The 23,102-nt window shown below is 43.7% G+C and overlaps 1 protein-coding gene across 4 annotated transcripts in view; it reads left to right on the top strand.

The window, feature by feature from the left end:
* ST3GAL3 (ST3 beta-galactoside alpha-2,3-sialyltransferase 3) overlaps nucleotides 1-23,102 on the top strand; it is a 195,474-nt gene that overhangs the window by 125,131 nt on the left and 47,241 nt on the right. For all 4 annotated transcript variants that reach the window (XM_014939199.1, XM_014939201.1, XM_014939200.1 and 1 more), the window contains 3 exons: nucleotides 5,592-5,655; nucleotides 13,654-13,749; nucleotides 18,094-18,280. In XM_014939199.1, the coding sequence (XP_014794685.1) occupies nucleotides 5,592-5,655; nucleotides 13,654-13,749; nucleotides 18,094-18,280 (347 nt within the window). The remainder of the gene's footprint in view (nucleotides 1-5,591; nucleotides 5,656-13,653; nucleotides 13,750-18,093; nucleotides 18,281-23,102) is intronic.

Genomic DNA, 23,102 nt, shown 5'->3' with positions numbered 1-23,102 from the left:
CTTTTGAATCTTCTGATGTTCTAAGGCAAAGCTGATAGAATATGTCACGATAACTCAGGATTCTTAGATAAATGTAAGTCAACTCCTCCTCTAGATGATATGAAAATGTGCAGAGGCTTCTTCTTTTGTTTATATAGTAATAATGTGTGCATAGTGGCTGATAGATGAATGGGTTAACTAATCTCCTGCTCTCCTCAATAATCTGAATTCTCCACGACAAGAAAAAAAATACAGTAAACAAACTATGGCTGCAGACAACTGCAGTAGATTGCTTGCCCTGGTGGTGTGTTCGTTATGTAATAATGAGAGAAAGCGAGGGTGAAAATGGAGGATATTGGTGTTCATATCCATTAATTTATCATTAAAGGATGGCACCAGACCCATGTGAAGAACATGTAAGCCAGAGAGCTGTCTGAAGATGAAAGCCTTTGCAGAGGGCTCCTTATCTAGGATTCAAAGGCCTTATTCTGTTCCTAGTTATGTCACTTACTTGCCTTGTGCCCTTCAGTAAGGTTGATTCTCTCAGCGTATAAAGACATTTACTGCTTTCGGAAATGAGGAGAACAGGTGGAGGACCCAAGAGGGTGAATTCTGGAATATGCAACGTGTGTTTACACGTTTACAGCCTTTGACTTGAAGGAGCTGCATAAAAGCCACATGTTTTCAGTGTTGGAGTAAGTTCACTTGCCGAATACTTCAGTTAGAATTAAACAGCACCTGCGTTCCTCCCTATATATAACATATGTTTATAGGCTATGTTATGATGCCTACCATACAGCTGGTTTCAGGTAAGCAGAACAATTTGCTCTTTGTGACATGGACTATTGGAGTTAACGCAACGAATGGGCTGCCAGTGAGCTGCTGCTGAGATGTGTTCAGCTCCCAGGAGAGCTGCCGTCCGTAGCCCTAGGGATGATGGCACTGCCATTGCATTTTAAACATCAGTGTTTGACTACAGACTGGAGGAAGAATTCAGTATTGATAACGTTGAGGGTGAGAGGGAGGAACAGCACCCAGGAAGCAATACTGCTGTTGGGTTTACTCAGCCTTCAAGCAGCTACCAAAACTGTGGCCGCTGGATGGTTGTTGGATGATCTGCGTGAGACGAGTTTGGTGTTTGAATGCAGTTTCCAGTGGGAATTTTGTATTTCTCAAAACATGCAGCTCATTAGCACCTGCTGGGCTGCCTGTTTGGCAGCTGGGAAGAGGCCAATGATTAAATGCTTTCCAAAGATGAATTTGCTCTTTATCCATACTGGTTAGGGGAGGAGAGTGACAGGGAAGAAGTGGATGGTTTTGCCCGTGCTGTTCAGCTCCCGCCTGCCTCAGTATGTCCAAAGGATTCCATGCAGAGTGCGAGGCACCCCTGGTACAGTGCTGCCAGCTCTCCTGGCCTGAGGTAAAAATTACGTAGAGCTGCTGGGTCTGTAGGAGCCGCCTCTGTGCCAGCAATGAATGGCAGGTGATAACTTCTGCTTGGTCTGAGCTGATCTTCCATGGAGGTCTCTGCACCGCGCTCTCCGTGCTTCATGTTTCCGGGCATATGGTACTGCGACATGTCTGCAGGGCTGATTTGCTGAGGTTCTGCACTGAACAAAAGTAGCTGAAACTTTTCCAGACTGGAAGTGGCCCTCAAAGAATGAGACCTGTTTGAATGGGGATCTGTCTGAGCTAATGAGTTCTGTTACACCTGAGCTGGCCGTGTGCCTGGGCCCTGGAAGCGAGAGGTGAGTGCACGCATACCTGTTGCTTGTAACAGGAAGGATTTTTTCCTTTGTCATATTGAGAACATGTACACTCAGGCCCCTCCTGGCCCCTCCTTGGTGCGTTGGTGTACAAGGCAGAGCACACCCACCACTGTGTCTGTTTTTCTCGCTTGCCAAGCAAGAGAGAAGTTGTGCCTGGGCTAGCATTGTGTCTGCATCTATGCCATGGTTCCTTCACAACCTGGGTAAACCATCTGCCAAAAAAAACAACAACAAAAAACCCCAAAACAAATTGTTTGCATAGCTGTTGCCCTAATAAAACAATCTTTTTTTAAAGTGTGGTTCCATATTAAAGCAAGGGCTGGTGCCTTTAAAAGAAAAGAAAAGTAAATGGATGGATGAATGGAGAAAAGCTGACAGTTACCAGGAACAAAACATGCTTCCCTGAAACACTGATCTTGGATTGCTGTGTTCTTTGTTCTTTGTTGTGTTCAATGCAAGTAGGTCCCAATCATAAGCTCTGTCCCTCCCCCTTAAGAACATACCTGCCCCAGAGAAACTCGGTGCCCTGGGTGCCAGCTGTTCCCACTGCTGTCCCACCCCAATGGAGGGGTTTGGTGGCTGAGGTGCAGCAGATCAGGTCTGCTGCAGATCAGATTTGCTACTAAATCAGGTAATGGTTTAGTATAAGTTGTTTAGAAGTTTAGCATTGATGTATGGGACACCAAAACTGGTTTGGTAGCCTGTCACTATTCTGTAGAGCATTTTTTTGAATCTGCCCAGACGCTACTGCATGAAGATAGAACATGTTGGTTATTGTTAGATCATGGGGATACCAATCATGTGCATACACTAGAGCAGTCTCAGTGGATCGAGTCTGGAAGGCTTGGCCTTGCTTTTACCCTTGCAAAACTTGCTTTCAGTCCTTGACAGATCAGTGTTCAGCCAGTGGCCGTGCACAAATCCTGTTACTTGAAAGAGGAAGGAATTTTTCTTTCTAGCATTTTTAACATGCACTTGCACCCGTTATTATCAATCTGCATAAGTGTATAAGGCAGGGTATATTCATCACACTTTCGATTTCTCATGCTGGAGAAAGCATGCTCCATCAACTAACTTCACCTCATGCACCTGCTTTCCTTGTCCTTGATTTTCTTTAATCACAGTCTAGAGATAAATGCTGCTTTGTGTCCTGCAGGTAGCTATATATGATAATAGTCTTTGCTGTGGTGATCTCAAGTGACCCTCCACCTTGACCCAGCTGTGGTTAAAGATTCTGCCAGTAGTTCTCTATTGTAGGTAACTTCATTCTCTTGCAGAAGGCTGCATATCAGCCACAGCAGCATCTGCTGATCCTGCAGACTCTGTCCCTAGAAGATATACTGCAGGAGGTCTTGTCGTTCGATCCTGGTACCTGTGAGCAAGATACCAAATGCAAGTGCCCACCTCAGCAGCAGTGTAGTGTCCATTTTCTAGTAGAGTTCCAGCTCAGTCAAAAAGATCTAGCGCCTCTCCCGAGCCCAGGCCATTAGCTTTTCCTGCTAGTGCTCATAACACTTGCTTTTGGCTTCTGATGAGGATGCTAGACTAGATGAACTGGCGCTGAGAACATCTGTGCCACCTTCATTCCTGCTATGAGTCAGCACTTGGAAACAAAGTACTTTGTCTTCTATTGAGCTTCATTCATCAGTTTTGAATGATAACACTGTGATTTGCACAACTTCCAAACATCTTGGATGCCATGTGTTGTTGGACTGCGGGGGCTGCTGAAGAGATACGTCCCATTTGGCCGTTCATAATCTGTACTGAATGTCCTATATTGTTGTTTGGTTTGTTTACATTTTCTCTCTGGATGATGGGAATGGGGAGCATCTCAATCCCAAATGCTGCCATATCCAGTCCTAAAATAGTCGTATTTCATTCCTGAGCATTTGCTATGAAGGCATTACTAATTAGCTGGCAAGATGAGAAAAACAGGATTATTTGAGTCAACTGTATTCCTTTAATGTGCTTTTTAATATAGTATAACGGATGGCCTCCAAATAGTGTGGGGTGTTAACTGGTGGGTGGTAGAGCAAACCTGGCATAAGAAAAGCTTGGTAGATGGGAGGTTGCAGCCCTTGACATGCAATGCTTTGATCTCTTTTTTGAGTGTGGGAAAACAACCACAGTAATGTAGACTGTCCAGTAAAAGTCAACGTATGAGACAGGCCAAGGAGAGGACTGTGGCATGGTTCCATTAGAGGTCACAACAACCTACTGCTGTTTCAGGGAAATAGCATTCCTGTTGGAGAGGGAGCCTGCTGCCAATGCGTCAAAAGAAATTCTTCAGATGAAGGAAAATTAAACAAAACCACTATTTTGTTAGCAAAGTAAATTGCTTGTACCCTACATATTGCCTCCTTCCTTACTCCACTCCCAAATATGATCCGAAAGCAATTGCAGTTCCCAGCTTAATAATGGTTGGCAGGGGCTGTCAGCAATGCCATGTCAAAAACTTCCCCAAATCTGAAAGTAATTGTCAGAATTGTCTATTTATCACCTTTGTCTGCCTTGTGTGTCTCACCAGCTTGTTGTCAGGTTCAAAGCTGTTTGGCACATGGGCTGCCTCGAGCCTATGTGTTTGTTCCACACCCTCGTCCTGTAGTTTCTACGGAAGGATATAGTAAATAAGACCAGAACCCTTTATTTGAAAGGGACTCCCCTAACTGTGCTGATTGCAGTAGGCAGTGTCTATCAGGAAAACGATTTAATTTCACTGTAAACAATCCCTTGATACCAGTCTTCCTTATGTTCCTGTGTCATTTTTAATCTTTCGTAAAGCAATGAGACTTTACCTATTCCTTTTGACTGGTTGTTTCGTAAGAACTTTTGAACTAGTTGACCAATATATTTAAGGGAAGGATATGATCAATATTTTCAATCTCATAAGGAAAGTGGAAGGGAACTAATTGTTCCTTTGTTCTTATGTTTCTCCTAGTTAAGGTCACAGTTAAAGTCAGGATTTGGAGACAGATAGACTTTTTGTCAGACCCAGTGCAGCCATTCTGAAGTTACTGCTTCATTGTAAATCAAGACTAGCCAAAGCATTGCTGCTTCTTGGCCCTGGATGGGCCATGGTAAAGGAGTTTGGACCTTTTTGGGAGAGAGAGTGGAAAAAATTGGGGACAAAGGACAAATCAAGGAAGCAGACTCAAAAATTTTCATAGCCTATAGCATTATTTGTGTGTAATCGTTGTGCTTCTACAATTTAATACATTTAATTTGTGTGTGTGTGTCTACGCTTGCATAATTTATACCATCTGGTTGCTGCAGCATTCATGGGGTATCAGTGTAGGTTGTGGTTCCACTGGCATTTCTTTAAGCAACTATGGTGGTTTAATTGTATTCTAGCATCAAGAAAGGCAGACTGAGGAACTGAATCTAAACTAAAAGTAACCCAGGAAAATAGAAAGTATCAGTTTTAACCTGGTTCTGTTCCTGCATCCAGTTCACCACTCAGCTGCATAAAAGCTTCTCTGAAAGCAAGCATTGACAGTGATACTGGCTTTTTCATATCTGAAGTGTTTGTGAAACCGCACAAGTTTCAAGGAAGTGGGTATGAAACCACTGCCTTAAGCTGTATTGGTTTTGTTCCCTGTCACTCTCTCCGTACAAGACATTTGCACAGTGCAGCAGAATTCGGCACATTACTTGTCTTTGCAGCCAGTGTATGAAGGTTGTAGTCCAGAGTAAATAAGAATATGCAAGTTAAAGCATTTATTCCTAATGTGAACTCTATTTCAGTTCTTTCAAGTAACTGTTTCAGATGCTTTACATCACTTTGTTATTAATTTCCATTGGAGGTGAGGACTTGTTCCTAATGTCTTGTTCCTTTCTCCCCAGATAATCTGATCAAAGCCATCCTGTCAGCAACCAAAGATTACCGTCTAACTCCAGCTCTTGACAGGTAAGAGGAGACCTTTTAGAATAGAAGGAGTAGAAGTGATTCTTTTCCACATGTCCTAAATGAATTTTGCTAGATATTTTTGCCAGAAATTATTGCCAATAAATTTGGCTGTGCTTTGGAGGTAGATCAGGAGCTGGAAACTGAGTCCTATTTCCAGTAAATCTGCAAACTCTGGAGACCTCCAAGTCAAACATGATTAAAAAAAAAAAGCATTTACCTTTTGACTATTTCCTAATCTTTTGTTTCATACGGTGTCACAATACACCCTCTTGCCTCTTTTTCAGCCTTTCTGACAAAGCAACAGGATCACAAGAAAACTCTTAGAGTGAAAGAAGGGACTGGGTTGTTTTAACAAGGTTTCACTGATACCCTGCTCTTAAGGCAGGAACCTGTGCTTGTGGTGGCCAAGGCTGTGCCAGGATGTGACAGCAGTCTCCTGGGTCCTGTGGTGTTTGAACTGATGCCTTTAGAAGAAGCTCCTTTTGATTCTTCAGTCCTATTGTAGAGATTGCTTCCGAAACTCACAGGCATGTTTATGATCGGCTTCCCAATGATAGTTCTTTGGTCTTTCCTATCCTTTTCTGTCATTTCTTCCCTTTGCCCTGCAGTTTTGGTTTATTGCCAGTTACTTTAGAGGTATTTTCTTTCAGAAGCTGTCAGAGGTTTTTACTGGGATGTGATCTCTTCTCAAAGTTCTGATGCTATTCCTTTCCAAGCAGTGGTGTTTCATTGAACCCAAACTAACAGCACAGTTCTTGCTTACTAAACATATTTGTTTTTTTTCCTAGCCGGGCTTCTCTCGTGCCCACTTTTCCATGACAAAGTTCATAAGCTTTTCCCGCCTTTCCTCCACGTCTCTCACATTGATCGAGGATCTTGCCTGCTGTAGTTAGCATTGGGAGTTACTCTCTATTTGAAAGTTTATTCTTAGGGGTTTTTTTGCAGTCTATGTGCTAATTTGAGTTGCTTTGAAGTTTGCCTTGCCTCACAGCAATGCCAGATAGGGTTAGTCTTCAGAGTTTGGATTAATTTGAGAAATGATGTCCAGAAGGCAAAATCATTATACAAATGACCTTCTTAAAGATTTTGCACACAACTTGGTCTCACCCATCTGGGGTTTATCTCAGCTCTGATTGGAGAATGAAGATTTTAATCTGTTGAAAAATCCACATATAGGCTCTTTCAGAAGGTTGCTCATGGGAAATTAGTGTTAATGACATAAGGGCAGGTAGAAGATTCTTGCAGGTAAGGTTAATGTAATTGTGGCTGTTGCTGCTCACCTGTTTTTTGAGGAGTGAAATGTGGTTTGGTTTTTTAAAAAGTAATTTCTTAGGAGATTGTGAAACATAGCCACTCTAGCATGTGCTGCTCACTTTGATTTTGCATTCTTCCTAATGGCTTTGGTGTAGAGATAGGAAAGACCTGACACTGAGGCCTTCGCGAAATGTATGCGAAGTCCCTGCAGTATCAAGTGTGAATGAGGCCTAAGGAGTAAGCTAGAAATTAATTTCTATAGTATTGCAGTAGCAAGGTTTGGTGGTGTGTATGCTTGTAAACACAGGGGTATCTTGGGGAAATACTGTTTTCCTGGGAGTTTTTGTGGTAAATGCAAAGCAATGGATGTTGGCTGTGTGGTATATATGCCTCACAGTCAAATGCCTCCCATAGCCTTTCCAAGTGAGCAGGTCTTGGACAGAAAAGATGAAAATTGAAGCTGGTGTGGGAGAAAGGGAGAAGAAAGGCTTGGGGTAACATGTCACAAAGTGAGAGCCTAAAGCAGTAGATGGATGGAGCTGCAACAGAAGGGTTATTACTAGAGAGAGCTGAGTACTACAGGAGGTGTTAAGGCTACCTCAGTGCTGCTCTTGGTGAGCAGGGCATAGATGAGGACTGGGTATGCTTCCCAAAATGTTCTTCAGCTGTGATTGTCAATGAATTACAGTGCTGGCAGCAATGTGTATCTGCCATTTTGGATTCCAGAAGAGCTGATGGAAGGTTAGCTACTTTCTCATCTTGTCTCAGGCTCAAAGTGGAGGCCAGCAGTTCCTGTCTGGCAGCTCCAGTGTGCTGGCAGCAGGACCTTGAGGTTCGGCTCACTTCCTTACTGGTCAAGGAGAAAGTCCAGGCTTTCCCCCTTTGCTCACCACCTTGGACCAGCTTGGAGCTTGGAGAGAGTGTGACTTAATGGCTGAACAAAGGCCTGTATTGTGAAAGAGTTAGGTAAGAGGCACAGCTAAAATCTGTGAGGTACAAGGGGCCAGACTAGGAGATGGGAACCCTTCCACTTGTAGGCTCTCTGAAGTCTAGTAGACTGACTCCAGCAGTAAGGAAAAAGCTCCCTCTCCTTGTACTGCTGTTATTTGAAGAGGGTCTTTAAAGTGGGTCGCTGAAACAATTCCAGTTTAAAGGTTTTTTTTTTCTCTTAACCCAGGTGGTTCCGGTGACCTCATTGACAGAGCTCTCCTCCCACAGAAGAGCTGGGTTGGCACAGGGCTGCAATGGCAGGACGAGAGGCAGAGAGGGCTGGGGATGGGTGGGGAGGCTGAGCGCTGCCGAGGCTATTGAAGCAAGTGTTCATGTAACCACACGCTGAACGCAGCTTTCCCAGGGGAAGGGTGGGAGAGGCAGGAGAGGTGAGGTCAGAGCAGTGCGTGAGAGCATAGGAAGGAAAGAGGGGATTAAAGTTGTATGGTGGGGGATCTACACCAACCCTTTGGTCTTGTCCCCACCCAAACTTCTCCATTTCTGTCGTCCTTCACAAAGCTGTCCCTTGAGACGTTACCTTCACTCACCTCCCACAAGCCCTGGAAGTAAACTTGTTTGTTTGATTATCCCTGTGCCAAAAGGGCATCCTGATGCACCTTTTCTAACACAATGTACCGACATGGTGCTGAAATGAGGCAAACTCGATCCTTCCGGGTACGCGTACACCTTTCATCATCCCAAAGCAGCTTTGCCAACTCACTCCAACTAATCCCTCCATTGTGAGGAGAGTTGTGTTAATAACTAGCAGCAGCTGGAGGGCATGTGAACAAATGCGATAGTTCACGCCTGTAACATGGTGTAAGTGATGTCGTGCTTTCTGAATTTTCTTCATGACTCTTTATTACAGCACCTTTGTGTTGAACTGCTTATAGTAACCTGCTTCTGCCCCAGGGCAGGAGGGAGGTAAAGCTGCCATTGTGTTTGTGAGGGTAGTTGCAACTCAGCTCTAAGCTTTTCTGGAGAAGATTGGAGATTCAGGGGACTTCAGAATTAGTGATCTCTTCCTTCAGTGCTGCCATATCTTTCTGCCTAACGCAGGTGTTGGTGGGCCTTGTCTTTGATACTTCAGAGTTCTCTTGCCCTCTGTTGGCTTTTCCAGGCCTGGCATCCCTGATATTTTCACTGCTTGTTTTAGTGGCTCCTCCAGTGGTCTGCAAATTGACTGGGGCTTGGTTTCTGGTTCCATGGCGCTTCTGCTGGCTGCACTTCAGTGGATTTTGGGGTTAAATCTCTGTGGTGATGACCTATAAATTTCCTATGAAAAAACATAAATATAAAAGCCTGACTGACCCTTTTGTATTGCCTCCAGGTGATAAAAAGGAAAACTGAGAGTGACTGTATAACGAAGAGGAGTCTTTACTAACACAGTATATAACTAACAAGTGAGGAAGGAGCTTGATAGAGTCGGAGAAGAGATGTGTGTGTCCTTCTGGCCCAGGCTGATAGCACCAGTTCAAGTAGCAGCAGCCAGATCAAACCAGAATATGCTAAACCTCCCTAAGCATCAGTTACCCTAAAGATGTGGTTTTTTAATCATTCTGTTATATCTTTCCTCAAAGCCTTTAGTTCCAAAGTTGCGTAAAGGAAGGCTTTGTGGTTTTTCTCCCCTGACAAATCTCTAAAGTGCTTTGATAAGAGAGAAAGAGGAAGCAGCAATTGCTACAATGCATACATGTGTTTACAGTGCTATATTGTTCAAAAAAATCTGTGTGAATCCTGGTTTTGGTGTAGATGAACTCAGCCTCTGAGCATCTGTGTCAGAGGCTCCACATCTGGCCCCAGCTCCCAGCTTAGGGCTTTAGGGAAAGTCTTTCTGGTGTGAAAAGTCCATGACCCTCCTTCATACCACCCGGGTAGCAAAACCTGGGCTGTGTCCGATGTGTTCAGTCCCTGAGCTCTTCTGGAAAAGAAATACAGCTTTGACATGCTATGTAAACAAACAAAAAGGTGTTTGCACACCTCTTTGTGGAGAAACAATTGGGCTGTAACTGATGCTGCCTGCACGGTGTGTTTCTTCAGACAGAAACTTGCCTGGAGCCAGCAATGACTTTGCAGGTTTTCCATGCTCAGGCACCGTCAGTCAGTGCAGGCTCTGAAGGAGCCCAGCTACGCTGGTGCCAGCTGTCCAAATTCCTGGTCAAGATGTGAGATCAGGTGCCTGGTGTCCCTGCTGAATGCTTCCCTTTCACAGTGCCATCAGGGTGGCCCTGCAATCTTCTCACTGTCCTACAGTGTGACTGCCAAAGCTGGTGAGACCAGGCTAGCTCACCTTTCTGCCTGACTTGGTCAAAACAGTCTTGAGCTGCCCAGACTTGATGTACACACCTGATGTGCAGAACCCAGGCAAAGTCCAAGACTCACCATACCTTCATCATGTGCACCTGAAGAAAGCAACCTGCACCTGAGTGTGCAACAGAACCTTCCAGCTTTGCAATTACTTTTGAAGGAAATTTAAGGAAAAGCTGCTAGAAGGTCAAAGATTAGACCTTAGCATCTAAAAGATAGTAATGAAAAATCTGGTCTGCAGAATTAAAAGGGGGACACATTTAAATATGTCAAGACCACCAGGGTACGAGAGCATTCAGACATGAAGCTGGGTAAAAATGATAACCTGTCAATTAAGATGAGTAAAGGCAGAACCATTCAGTGTACTATTTGTTTAGTTTATTTGGGTAAAGGTAAAATGATGTTGCCCCATTTTACAGCAATGAAATAATTTCTGTATTTTTATTAGTAACTGTGAAGATGTTAAATGACAATTATGTGACTTTTTAAACCAGTAAGCACTGATGAATATTTAAAGAGTTAAATCAAGAGTTGTTTTTGTTATTACTGTTTGATTTTTAATCCTTCTTGGAATGTTGGGTGGAACAGCAAGTGTTGTGCCATTCCCGGAGAGGTATGGGAGATGACAAAGAGGTGGCTGTAAGTTGATTAGTTTAGTTTTGCAGGGAAAATCCCAGAAAGTTAGATCTGGAACACAGCTAGGATGGCAGCATAATTGATGTCAGTTATCTTGGATTTTGTGGAAATTAAATCTTGTCGTGCAGATGAAGGTGGGTTTTTTTTAGATGAACTAGAAGCTTGATTGATAAAGGTAACACTTTTAAGATAGGCATTAGTTATTTGTATCAGTCCATTATATTCTGATTCTACATGGCACTGTTGTAGACTTACCCTTTTTAGGAATGGGTTATATCACACAGCTTTAAAAAGTTACTGTCGGGGTTGAGAATTAATCCTTTAGTGACACTTTTAGTGTAATCCTGCTGGCAGGTGTTCACAGTGGTTAAGACCAATCTGGATGAAATGTAAAATTACACTGGGAAAATTCGCCGGAGTCAAAGACTGGGGAAGCGTGGAGTCGAAGGACTGGGTCGGTCTAGACTTTTTCATAGGGCTCCTATTCTGAGCAATCCTTTACTGGAGCCAAACCAAGAGTCAGGCATCTCAGAGGGGACAACAAATCATGCTTACAGGATGAGGATTAGATTCTGCAAACCAATGACTATAAAAAGAGCATTGGAATGATATACATAAAATCTCTGTGTAAAAGGGACACTGCTTTGAGCAGCATTAGCTCCGCATGCTGGCCTTCCAGAGTCAGTGCTTTGGAGGTTTGGGGAGAAGTTGAAAATCCTTCAGAGGTACTGCAAATGTGACTCAGGATCTAGGAGAGCTGCCATACCATAAGAAATGTGATGAGCTCGCTCCAGTTTGTATGGTCAAGGGAAAATTAAGAATGGGCTTTGATCAGTCTACAAGTACTGTGTGGGAACAGGGCCATGAAGAGACACTGCTGGAACAGCTTTGGCTGGTGGAACTGGTTCTTTTATCTCCTGCAGCGGCTCATGCTCACCAGGCCGACCCGTGACTGATTATCCACCTAGAGGCAGATGTTTACATACAGTGGTTTGTCAGTAAGTGGATCACATGCAGATGTGGAAGGGACTGCTGACAGTAGATGGTGCTTTAATTTAGCAGAAAAGGGAAGAATGCGATTGAGTGGTTTTGAGGCTGAAACAAACACATCTGTATTCAAAATTGGTGAGAGCTAGTGTCCTAGTGGTAAGTGAGAAAGGGATGGAGAAGGGTATCTATAACTTGTAGCTTTTCAACTTCTGCATGGTATTCCTCAAAAAATAACAATATAAAAAGTTATGGCTAGGAGTCAATTAGGTAGAGAAATTACAGTATTTCACCTGACAGTCTGTTGTTTAGGAGGTCAAACTTTCATGTCATCATCATCAAAAGAGTATATTTTCATCTGAAACTTCTGACCAGAACCGAACTTTTTTTTTTTTCCCCCCTCCTGCACCACTTTTTCCATAAAGGTTTTGACAAAGCTGTTACCATCTTTGTCACTGTGTTGGGTGTATTCGGGGCTGACTCTTTCTCTTCCTTCCTTGCCACAATATACTGCCTGAACCAGGTCTTGCCTCTGCTCTCTCCTTGTCACCAGAACTGTGTGTGTTTTCTGTGCCATTGTCTACAAAGCACTTTCTCTTTTGCCTGATTTGATTACCGCAAGCATCCAAGCTTCTTCAGCCCTTAGGGATGCAAGCACAGGGCTAATATGTCTGTTTTCCTGAGAAGGATTTTTTTTTTTGGAAGAGCTGGGATCTGCGATGCATCTTATCTGGGCTGGGGAAGCCGTTCCTGAGCGTTTCTTGGTGCTGTTATTTCTGTGTATATCTCTGGCTATTGGCTCTGTCAGCAGGGTAACCCTCAGTGGTTTGGCTGAGTCTTTAAAGTGTGCTCCAGCCCCACTCTGCAAAGACAGACCCCACATAAGAGCCAGTATGAGGAAAGCTCTGCTTTAGTCTGACCACAGTGAGGACAACCTAGAAAGAGACCAGTCGACTGTGCCTGGGACTAGGAAGGCCGCCTAACCCGGAGATCTGCTCCAAACAACTGATTGCCTTGGACCCTTTCCGAAAAAGGCTCTGCAGACACGTATTCCTTCAGTGAACTACCAGAGATGGAGGCACATTGCCAGAAGAGCCAGCTGCGTTTGGGATTAGATGGCTGGAAAGAAGTCTTCTCTCTCTCTTCAAAACGAAATCACTTTTTAACATCTGCTGCAGAGAGTTCTCATGACTTGCGGTTGCACGAGAAACTGTTCTCTTCATTCTCTTTCCTGTTTCTTTGTTAATTAAGGTTATTTTCCTTCCCCTTCCTCACCCATTGTGTCTCCATATATGTTTCCTATTGGACAAGAGGGGTGGGGGATCCTTTTTCTTTCCATTTAGTGTTTTTCTGTCGCTTCAAGCCTTATGATAACTGCAGGAATTTTGCACTCGGCAAGGTGAGCACGCCCCAGATAACCTGGCAAGATCTGCCTGCACTCAGAAAATTGCTTGGAGAGAGGACTTCCTCACTAAGCCTTTGGTTTATTGTTATTTCAGTGCTAAATGAATAATGAGAAGGTTTAAGTAAACAGATGGGTTTGATTCAAGCCCATCATACCAGGGGTGTGGGGGGAGAGGAGCTGCTTGTCCTGACAGCTCATCTCATTAGACCACACGTGGTGTGAGGTGTTGAAAGCAGTTCATCACGTGTAATGCCCGGGCATTATGATGGGGTGAGCTGGGGATCAAGTGTATCTCTATCCTCCCCTTAATTCTTAATGTTCCAAAAGGTTTCCTGTAGTTCTCAGACAGATGCAAACTAAATATGTGCAGTGTGTTTGAAGTTATGTTAAAATTACCTCTTTCCTCTCTTTTTCCACAGTCTCAGCTGCCGGCGATGTATTATTGTGGGAAATGGTGGAGTACTTGCAAATAAATCATTGGGGTTAAAAATCGATGACTATGATGTTGTTGTCAGGTGAGTCTTTGTCATCATACTTTTGTTGTCATATGTTCAGTTTCTGTATCAGTTCACATGCTGTGCTGACAAAGGTTAAACCTACACTAGTCACAGTATATATTAGTATGGCGGTATTAACTAATATGGAGGGGAAAAAACAAAGAGCATAAAAGTGTTTGTTATAAATGATGATCATATCAAAGGGTAAAGACACTCCTCAAACATTCAGTTTTCCACAGCTGTTTGGGAACGTGCTGTTTCCTATGATCCCACTCGAACCTTCTCTTGATAGCACCTTTCTAAAAGCTTTTGTGATGCCCTTGGGTGGTGAAGCAGTAAAACCTCCTGTTAGACCTGCTCCCAGATACATGCCCTGGGTAGCTCAGGGAAGTATTATTGGTCATAACACTTCACAGGATGGGAGGAACTAAGAACAGTGCAGCAAAGGGTCTTAGGAAGCAGTAAGTGTCCATGAAGGAGGATGCACCTGTAGGTGCACCCTAGGAGTTGTGAATACTTTGTCTCACTGTGGATGATGATGTTGAATAAGGGAGCAGAAGCAGAGTGGCGCAGGAGTGGAAACAACCACAGTCAAAGTTAGGACTTCTTGCTTTTGCTCAGGACCTGGATCATCGCCATCTCAGAATGCCTGAAAAACGTGCTGATATGTGAAATCACAGGTCTAGTCATAACTCTTAGTAATAAATCTGTCAAGTCAGGGAGGTGTTCTGGGTGATTGGAGATTAACAAACATAATACCTGTACTAATGGAGAGTGAGAGAGTGTGTGTGTGTAGGAGAGAGGGGGGGACATGCTCTAGGGAGCTACAGACTCATTAGTCTGACTTGAAAAAAATGCAGAGCTTTATAGCAGGTTCTGAACCATGAGTAACAAAATATTGTGGTGATAAATAGGAAAAGTGGGATAAACTGCAGTGTAAGTTTATAGAAACTGGTTTAACGCAGTCTGATCTGCTGTGGTTTCTTTCCTTAGTAAGATAACTGATTTCATATTAAAGGGAATGTAACTGATGTCATCTCTCAGAACTTTAGTCAACCATGAGACATGGTAGCAAATAGCAAATTCTTAGCTAAGGTGGAAGAAAGAAAAGGATTAGTAAAAGAATTTCAGGCATAGGGAAGATACCGGTTAGCATGGTCTCCTCTCTCTCCTGTGCACTAGTAATGGGCACACAAGGAAAGAATAGAATATACATAGAGTAATAAATACCCCCTGACTCTGGACAAAAAGTCCAAGAAAAGATCCCTTTCAGTCCTTTGTTCCTGTGAACGGTTCCCTGCTTCCCCGACAGTGCTCTGGACACACAGGGATGACTGTTCAGAACAGGATGAAACTTCTACAGCCCTTCTCCTAGTTCATCCCGCTATCGGTTGCTAGCAAAGAGCTCTTACTGCTCGTCATAGTCTGGTGACTTGCAGTTATTTGAGCTGAATTAAAGTTCAGTTATAGCCTCTTCATAGGTTCAGGCTGTTCAAAAAGTAGCAAGAGAACAGTTTCAATCCATCTGGACTAAGCCACCCACTAAGATTTACATCAGAGAGTCTACTATTTAATTTCCAAATGAAAAGTTCAACCTTTTCTCTCCACATCAGTAAATCTAAGTCAGTTTGCAAGCTGAGAGGATAAGAGGGCAGCTAAGCACCTGTGCTGTTTGTGGGACGGATAAAGGAGAGAAACGTCAACTGTAAAGGTTAAATGAAGCCAGGCGCTTGGATGTGGGAGTGAGGAGGTGAGACCAGGCCGCTTAAATGTATCCAACTGCTTCCTTTGCTCCTGGGGAAGTCCCTTGTGTATGGCATCCTTTTTCAAGAGTTGCAAAGCTCCTCTGAAGGATCAGATTTAGGGCCTAGGAGGGAAAAAATGTGGTACATTTGTGAACAAAGGAGGCATCCAGCAGTATGGGGAGTTTTTTGATGCATGGCGTGTTACCATGTGAGGATTGCTAATTGCAGCAAGAAATTTTGATCTTGTGGTGAAGAGAGTCAGATCAGCTTTGACAGCTTGGAGTTAGTTACTGGGATTTTTTTTTCTAACTGGATATTATCAGATTTCAGTGCAGACGTTATTCCCAGCTGTCACACTGTTTACCTGGCAGGAGCTCCTTGCAGCAGTCAGTCATGAGTGCTCTGAAATGCCTCCTTAGAAGAGATTGCAGACAGGGGAAAAACAAGTATGTTTCAGAAATGCCTGGTTAGAATGAGCTGGGGATTCACCTGATGATGATACTTTAGTGATATTTGGGAGGGTCTTCACGGTGCTTAGGTTAGGAGTTAGTGTCTCTAAGCTCACTGTGGCGTCAGTAGATACAGAGAGAGAAAAACATTCTGAAACTTCTTGCGGAGAACATTGCCCGTCTATGAGCAGTATGAGGAGGCCTGGCATCCTCATTAAGGTTTTCTAGGATTTAGCTGTGTTTATTACCACCAGCCTGTCCTGCCTGAGAAAAGGCTCAAGCTGTGGAGCGTGCACCTTCACGAGCACAGGTTGTGGCTGCCAGAACTTTTCCTGCTCCATCGCCTGCGCTGCCCCTGGGGCACTGACCCCGGGGCTGACAGTGCTGGCTCCTTAGCGCGACTCCATCGCTATGACTCCGTCAGCAGCTCACATTCTTGGCCCTTTGCTGGAGACCCGAGCTCGTTTTACTCGGGAAAATGGTTTGTTTTGTTTCCTGTCTAGGTGCAAAGTAGGGGTCCCAAGTTTGGGGGGCTTTGACAAGGGAAGCAGCAAAACAGCAAACCCGGCAGCTGGGCGGGGGGAAAACCCTGCCTCTCTACTTCAAGAAGACTGATGAAAATAAGTATAACTATCTTTCTTTACATAGTTCTTCATTGTACTTATCTCTGTTACCTTTAAGGCCAGGTGCTATTTATGTAGGCTCATCCGCCACAAAGAGACGCAACACCTTGAAGTTTAAATAGCGTCCATAGGAAAAGTGAGGTGTGAACACACAGGCAGCAACAGAGGAAAAAGCAAGGCATCAGGCTGGCTGGAAGCACTGGTTTTATAGCCAGTCAGGTCTAGATACCATAAGGGCTTATAAACCACAAAAAAAGGCTTCATTTCCTGTATAAATTGTGATGTTGCCGATTCTTAAATTGCTTTCCCTTTATTATTTTATTCCTAATGATAAAGTAAGTATTTTTACTAAAAATACATAGGAATTTGTTCTTCTTAGTTCTAAATAGAATTTCGGATTGTATACAGGGATTTTCTTCTGCTAAAAGGTTTCCCACCTAAAATGCTTACCCGGGCTGAAAAAGACAAATCCAGATCCTCATTAACATTCCTACAAGGCAAAATTTGCAGTCCATAAGCACTTTCCAGTATATTGAACTACCCCAAGTCAAGAAGGCTGCAATAATTCAAGCAGGCAAAGCTGTTCCATCAGGGAGTGCTGTTTGATGTCAGCAAGATTTCTATTCCAAGTTACTTGAAATTTCCTCAGCTTTGGGTTTCTAGTTTTGAATAGAAGTTCTGAATAACTTTAATGTCATGAAAGTCATCGTTGCTGTTGACGCCAGAGCAGTTTGTTTTTTGAAGGGAAAAAACTTTGTCCCCGAGGGGTGTTTTAAACAAAAGCACAGCTAAACACATAGCATTCCCTTGGAAATCAGTGTGCCCAGGAGCAAAGCTGTGTGTCTGCTTGGGTGTTTTCAGAGTGAGATGCGCTTCCACAGCAGAAACTCCTCTGAGTCAGTGAGACCGCAGTGATGCTGAGCCTTACCCCAGCTGCTTCCTTTGCCTTGGCATTGCAGGGCAGCTCACCTTCTTGATGGGCCAAGTTTGGGGAATTCAAACCAGATGGAGATTGTTCATTTGTTTTTTCTTGAAAATTATTAGCTGGTTTAGTTCCCTAAACAATCTGACTGCAGGTAGGATAAGCAGTGTAAGCTCTGGACTGGGGTAGGAGCATGAGACTAGTTTCAGTCCGCTTAAACTGCCATCCTCTATTTCAGCCCAGCCTTCTAGAATCCGAGTAAGATATCCCAGGAGTGATAGGGTGTTAAAATATTAATGCTTAGTTTGTAATTCTAAATTTGCAAGGGCAAGATTTTTCAGTTTCTTTTTCCAAAGCTTCCAACCCAATTTAAATCACAAGAGTGGATATGCAAAAATGGTTTGCATTATATTTAGTGAAATTATTTATGTAGCTTCTATTTAAACCGTTGCTGCTTGGCATAAAGCTTCATTAATGTGTGTGATGAAGAACAGCAATAGTTAATGTTTGCTGCTGTAGCAGCTTCGTAGAGGGAGCTCTGGCCTGGCAGTGATTGCTGTATCATCAACATGCATGAGTGTAAGTGGGAATCCATGACAGTGTCTTCTCTGGTTGCCCTGCAGGCTGAACTCCGCTCCAGTGAAGGGCTTTGAAAAAGATGTGGGTGGCAAGACAACTCTCCGGATCACATATCCTGAAGGTGCAATCCAGAAAATGGAGCAGTATGAGAAGGATTCCCTGTTTGTTCTGGCAGGATTCAAATGGCAGGATTTCAAGTGGCTGAAATACATTGTTTACAAGGAGAAAGTGGTAAGAACGCTGTCAGCTGGCATTGTGAAGTTCACCTAATTAGTGGGCAGACGTGATATCACAGTCATATTTGCCACGTTTTGGTCTGAAGAGAGTTCCTCTGTGTGTCCAGCTGCAGTGAAGGCTTTTTTACCTCTTTGGACTTCAGCTTTAATTAACTATACTTTACAAAGACATCTCTGTAACCTGACCTTGCATCACAGATGAGGCTTTCGAGTCAAGATTACGTTAGTGTGTGCTATGAACAATGAATTTGATTTTTATTTATTTTTAAGAGTATATAAAAACGGACCAACTTTTGCATGGGATTTTTGGACTCTTAGGATTTAAGAGCAGGAAAAGAGCAATGGCAAGGAGAGGAAATGGGAGTTTGGGGATAAGGATGTGATGGCACAGGAGAGGAGGAGGATGCAGCAGCAATCCACAGACTTAATATAACCTCTTGAATAGCATAAGCCATTATATTTTGCTCTCTTACTGCTGTACTGAGATTCATTATTTGTGTTTGGCTAAAGTATCATCCACAAGAACAATATCAAGTCTAATTTAAAGCCACTGAAATGGTGAATCTACTGCTTTCCCCATGTAAATATTTTGTCCCAGTCAGTTGCATTAATGCCCTTAGTCCGGGGTGTTCTCTGTAATTCACCCATCCTAAATGGAATCAGGTTGTGGTCATTGACTTCTCATTCAGTGGGTGGCTCATCTTTATCTGTTGTCATGAAGTCTGCAATAAATGGCCTGTATTTGGATGTAGTTCTTGTTTTAAAAATCTTGTATCTTGGTTTTCAAATATTCTTTAATGATTATTCAACAAATAACCAGACAAACGGATTATTGTTCAGAGGATGGGATGTTATATCATGTGTTTGGAGATGAAGAGAGGAGGTTGGCAGCTCACCGTATACAGGATGAAACAGTCTGGAATTATAATTGCACATGGTTGTTACATAGATGGCCTTAAGGGCTCATACCTTGCTCTTGTCTCACACTGGCACCAACTTGCAATTATTTTCCGGGTACCAGACAGATGAAGTTACTTGTCAGCCTCTGGGCAAGCGCAAGTGGGCTTTCGTAACATGAATAATTGAGTCAAAAGTAATTTTCTTTGGTTTGTGTCACACTCTTGTTCTACATTCTGAGTAAGGGAAAGCCCTGGCAGTGTCAGTGCCTGCAACCTGAATGCAGTTGTAGGGACTCCTAGTGTTTAGCTTGAAATTCAAAGGATGGATTGGTTCGCTTCAAAACAAATTGAATTTCCACCTGATGTTTGCAGTCATGTGGTCATCACTAGGTTCTAATGTGGTGTCCCCTGCTCCTGCAAAGATGCAGCAAATAATTTGTTAAAAATTGATAGAAGATTGGGAGAGTGATTGCAGCAATCTTAACTGAGTGCTTTGGTGCCCAGCTTGGCAGAGAGCAGAAAGAACTTCAGCTTCTGGAGTTGCATGTTACTTCAGTGCTTTTGTGGTTGGCTCCTTATCCTTCATTTCTTTGGAATAAACACTCCATTTTTATTTTTTTTCAGTTCTAGTAGGTGATGTTTTCCAGATATCTTAATTCCTGTTGCTCTTTTGAGTGCCTGTAGTTGATTCATCTTTTTCTTAAAGAGCAGTGCCCAAAAGTGTAGAGTACAGCAAATAGAGAGGAGCAAACAGCTACTTCACTGGCCTCCCACTTCTTGTTCTTTATACATCCACTGCTTTGCCTTTTCCACAATGGCATGGGACTGAAGGCAAGTGTCCAGTTCCTTGAGACTCCAGGTCTCAGGAAGAGCTGAAGAGCAGCTGCTCCCCAGCTCCGCACCCTGTGTGTGTACCGTTCGCTCTTCCTACCAAAGAGCAGCACCGTGCACTGGTCCCTACTGATTCTTTCTTCCAGAGCATTTCTCTAATTTTGCCAAGTTCCTTTGGCAGAGCTCTCCAGCATACCTGCCATTCTTTCCAGATTCGTGTCCTCTGCAATTTAGTAAACATACTTTTTACTCCATCATCCAGGTCGACAATGAAAATACTAAACAAAGTTGGTTCCTAGGCAGACCCCAAAGTAATAACATCCTTCCATTTTTAAAGTGAGCCCACTGAGAACTCCTCCTGGATAGGTTATTGGCCAGTTGTCAACTTGTATCACAGTACTATCATTAATAACATTTTTTGGCATGTTTGTGAAAGTGGTATGTCAGAAGCCTTGCTGAATTCCGGTTGATGTCTTGCTTCTCCCCTATGATACTTTTTTTTTCCTGCATAAAGAAATCCAAATCTTTTTCAGTAGTGATTTGCTCTTGACAAATCCACCTGGGTTGCTACTAGGCTTTGTTATTTTTTTTGGGTGCTTACAAATAAATAATCTTGCTGAGAACTGAAATCATAAATCAACTCTATTCCCATTTTTTGCTGCCTTGAGGCTAGGCACTACTTTTGTCCGTTTTTCAGGCCTTTGACACCCTACCTGTTCTACACAAGTTCCCAAAGGGAATCATTGCTTGTGTTGAGGTTGCTGAGCCAGTTCACTGAATACTTCAGGATGTGTTCCAGGTGACTGGAGAACATCTGTCTTGTCCTCTCTAGACTGATCTCTCTTCATTTGAGGCTGAGGTCTTGCCGTCACTGGCTTTAGCTGCATGCAGGTGGCTAGCACAGCTGCTTTTTCTAGTGGAGACTGATGCAAAAAGTGCTGTCTCTTAGCTAGAAGTGGCCCAATGGAGAACTCACAGTGCTATGGGAATAAGGCGTAGGCGTCTGTTTGTTCTGGTAGTGAGTGTTAGTATTTTTATCAGTGTGTGGTAAGTTCAAAACGACAAATGCCTGCCCATTGCTCTCTGTGGAGAGTTTCTGTTTCTCTCTCAGCTGATTTTTCCAGAGAAAAAGGAGTTTCTTCCTTTCCTGGATTCATCTAGAGGCACTTGCTTGACCTAGGAGCCCAGTATGCCACCTTTGCTTATCCCTTACCTGCGATTAGGCCTGTCCTTGCTGCAAACCAGCGGTTACGGTCAGGAGTCTGACCTCAGGATGGACAGAAGGGAAATAGAAGCACCCAACAGCTGTGGAAGTAGACACATTCCACAAAAAATGGGCCAAACTCTGTCCTCTATTTCCTTTGCCCCTGAACATTGATGGCAACTGTGTGTGTCCAGGGTAGCACCACAGGTGCAGTGTGAGACTTTCTGAATCCCTTCAGACACTGGACCCAGAGCTGCTTGGACCTGTTTCACCCAAGATTCTGGGCCAGGTACTAGGATCCTTACTTAGTCCTCTCTTAGGTAAGTAAAATGAAAGGGAGTTTATCTGAGAGTAAATGAAAGGCAAATGGCTATTTACTGCTGGGGTCAGTGGTCAGATAAGCTTATTCTCCCTGCAGCTGAGAGGGATTTGCTCTCTGATATGTTAGTCTTCTGGCAGCACTTGCAAACTGAGGAAGGGATAAGTACTTTGAAGAGGGGGAATTTTCAGGAGATGTTATAAGGAAAAAGAATCAGTGTGATGCAGAAGCAGCAGCAGAATGGTGAGGCAGAGGATTTGATGTGTTACATACAGTCTGGTGCAACAGCCTTCTGGAGATCTGCATGATGCCTCCATGCCCTAGGAGACTCTATATGCAGAAAGAAGAGCACTTGGAATATGGACCAAAGAAAAAAAAGTAAAAGCTTTTATTTCATGCTAAACCAGAAATATCTAGAAGCAAATAAAAACTTGAGAGATAAAAGGTTAATGTAGAAAAAGGACAAGTTTGGCTAAATATTCATACTGCATTAGCAGCAAAACAAAGGTTGCCTCCATCGCAGAGTTCTGGATGAGCTAACACTCAAAATTGTGAGTCTGGTTGAAATTAGGGCAGTACTGTGTCACTGGAGAGTATAGACCTGCCTATAGGAAGGGGAAAGGTGGATGAATCTGGGCAATTAAAACCCTGGTAATCTGATTTCAGTCATTTGACAAGCATTAGAACAAACTGAAGGAGAAAATAATTGCACTTGTTGCAGGTAAAGGGATGGAAAAGGTGACATGTTCAGCAGAGGGGTGGATTGCACCATGCTGACCTAGTATGGCAGTGGACAAGTGGAAAGGAAGTGGGTTGGAGTCCCCGAGCCTGCAGTCGCGGGAAGCCATGGCTATTGCAGAAGGGTCACAGATGTGAGTCGTTTGTGCGTCTGTGGTGACTGGTCTGGCAGCGCTGACTTGCAGTCATTGCTGCAAGAGCCTGCTGACACTTCCAGGCACCCCTCCTCTGATGAAACGGCTGCTGGTGGTGCCTCCCCAGAGACTGATTACTCATGGACAGCCACTCAGAACACTTACACTCTCTCCTGGACTGTTCTTTTTGCCAAGAGACATTGCCCATACATATTATAATCCGCCCCGCTGCTTCCCGCTCTTGTCCCACCCTGTGTCACCCCGGGGTCTCTCAGGGACAGCGGCTCTTTCTGAATACCCAAAGTACCAGAGGAATTATAGGGGAAGGGAGGTTTGGCCATATACTGCTCTTCTCTATTAAAATAATGGACAAAAGCTGAAGGTTTCTCTATTGTGTAGATGGTAGGTGGTTCCTGAAACAAACAGGGGAATTTACAAGCACTAGTTATGCAAACCAGCCATCGCAGCCTGGCGCTGAGGCTGCTTCCAGGGTGGTTTTTTGCCCGTCATCAGTGAATCAGAAGGAGCTCTTTTGCTTGCTAAGGCTCACTTCCCTGAACATCTGGCACATGGTGGTAACGCAGCCAAGTGAGGGCAAAGGTTTCACTAGAAATTGGCAGCTCACAAGCTTCCTTCTCGTGTGGTAATGAGCCTGCGGACGCTTCCAGCGGGAATCTCTGCAGCCTTTGCCA

Source organism: Calidris pugnax, unplaced genomic scaffold (genome assembly GCF_001431845.1).
Source record: "Calidris pugnax isolate Ruff unplaced genomic scaffold, ASM143184v1 scaffold18, whole genome shotgun sequence".
Lineage (NCBI taxonomy): Eukaryota > Metazoa > Chordata > Aves > Charadriiformes > Scolopacidae > Calidris > Calidris pugnax.
The sequence above is the reverse complement of the archived record's forward strand: the minus strand, read 5'-3'. Positions and strand labels throughout refer to the sequence as shown.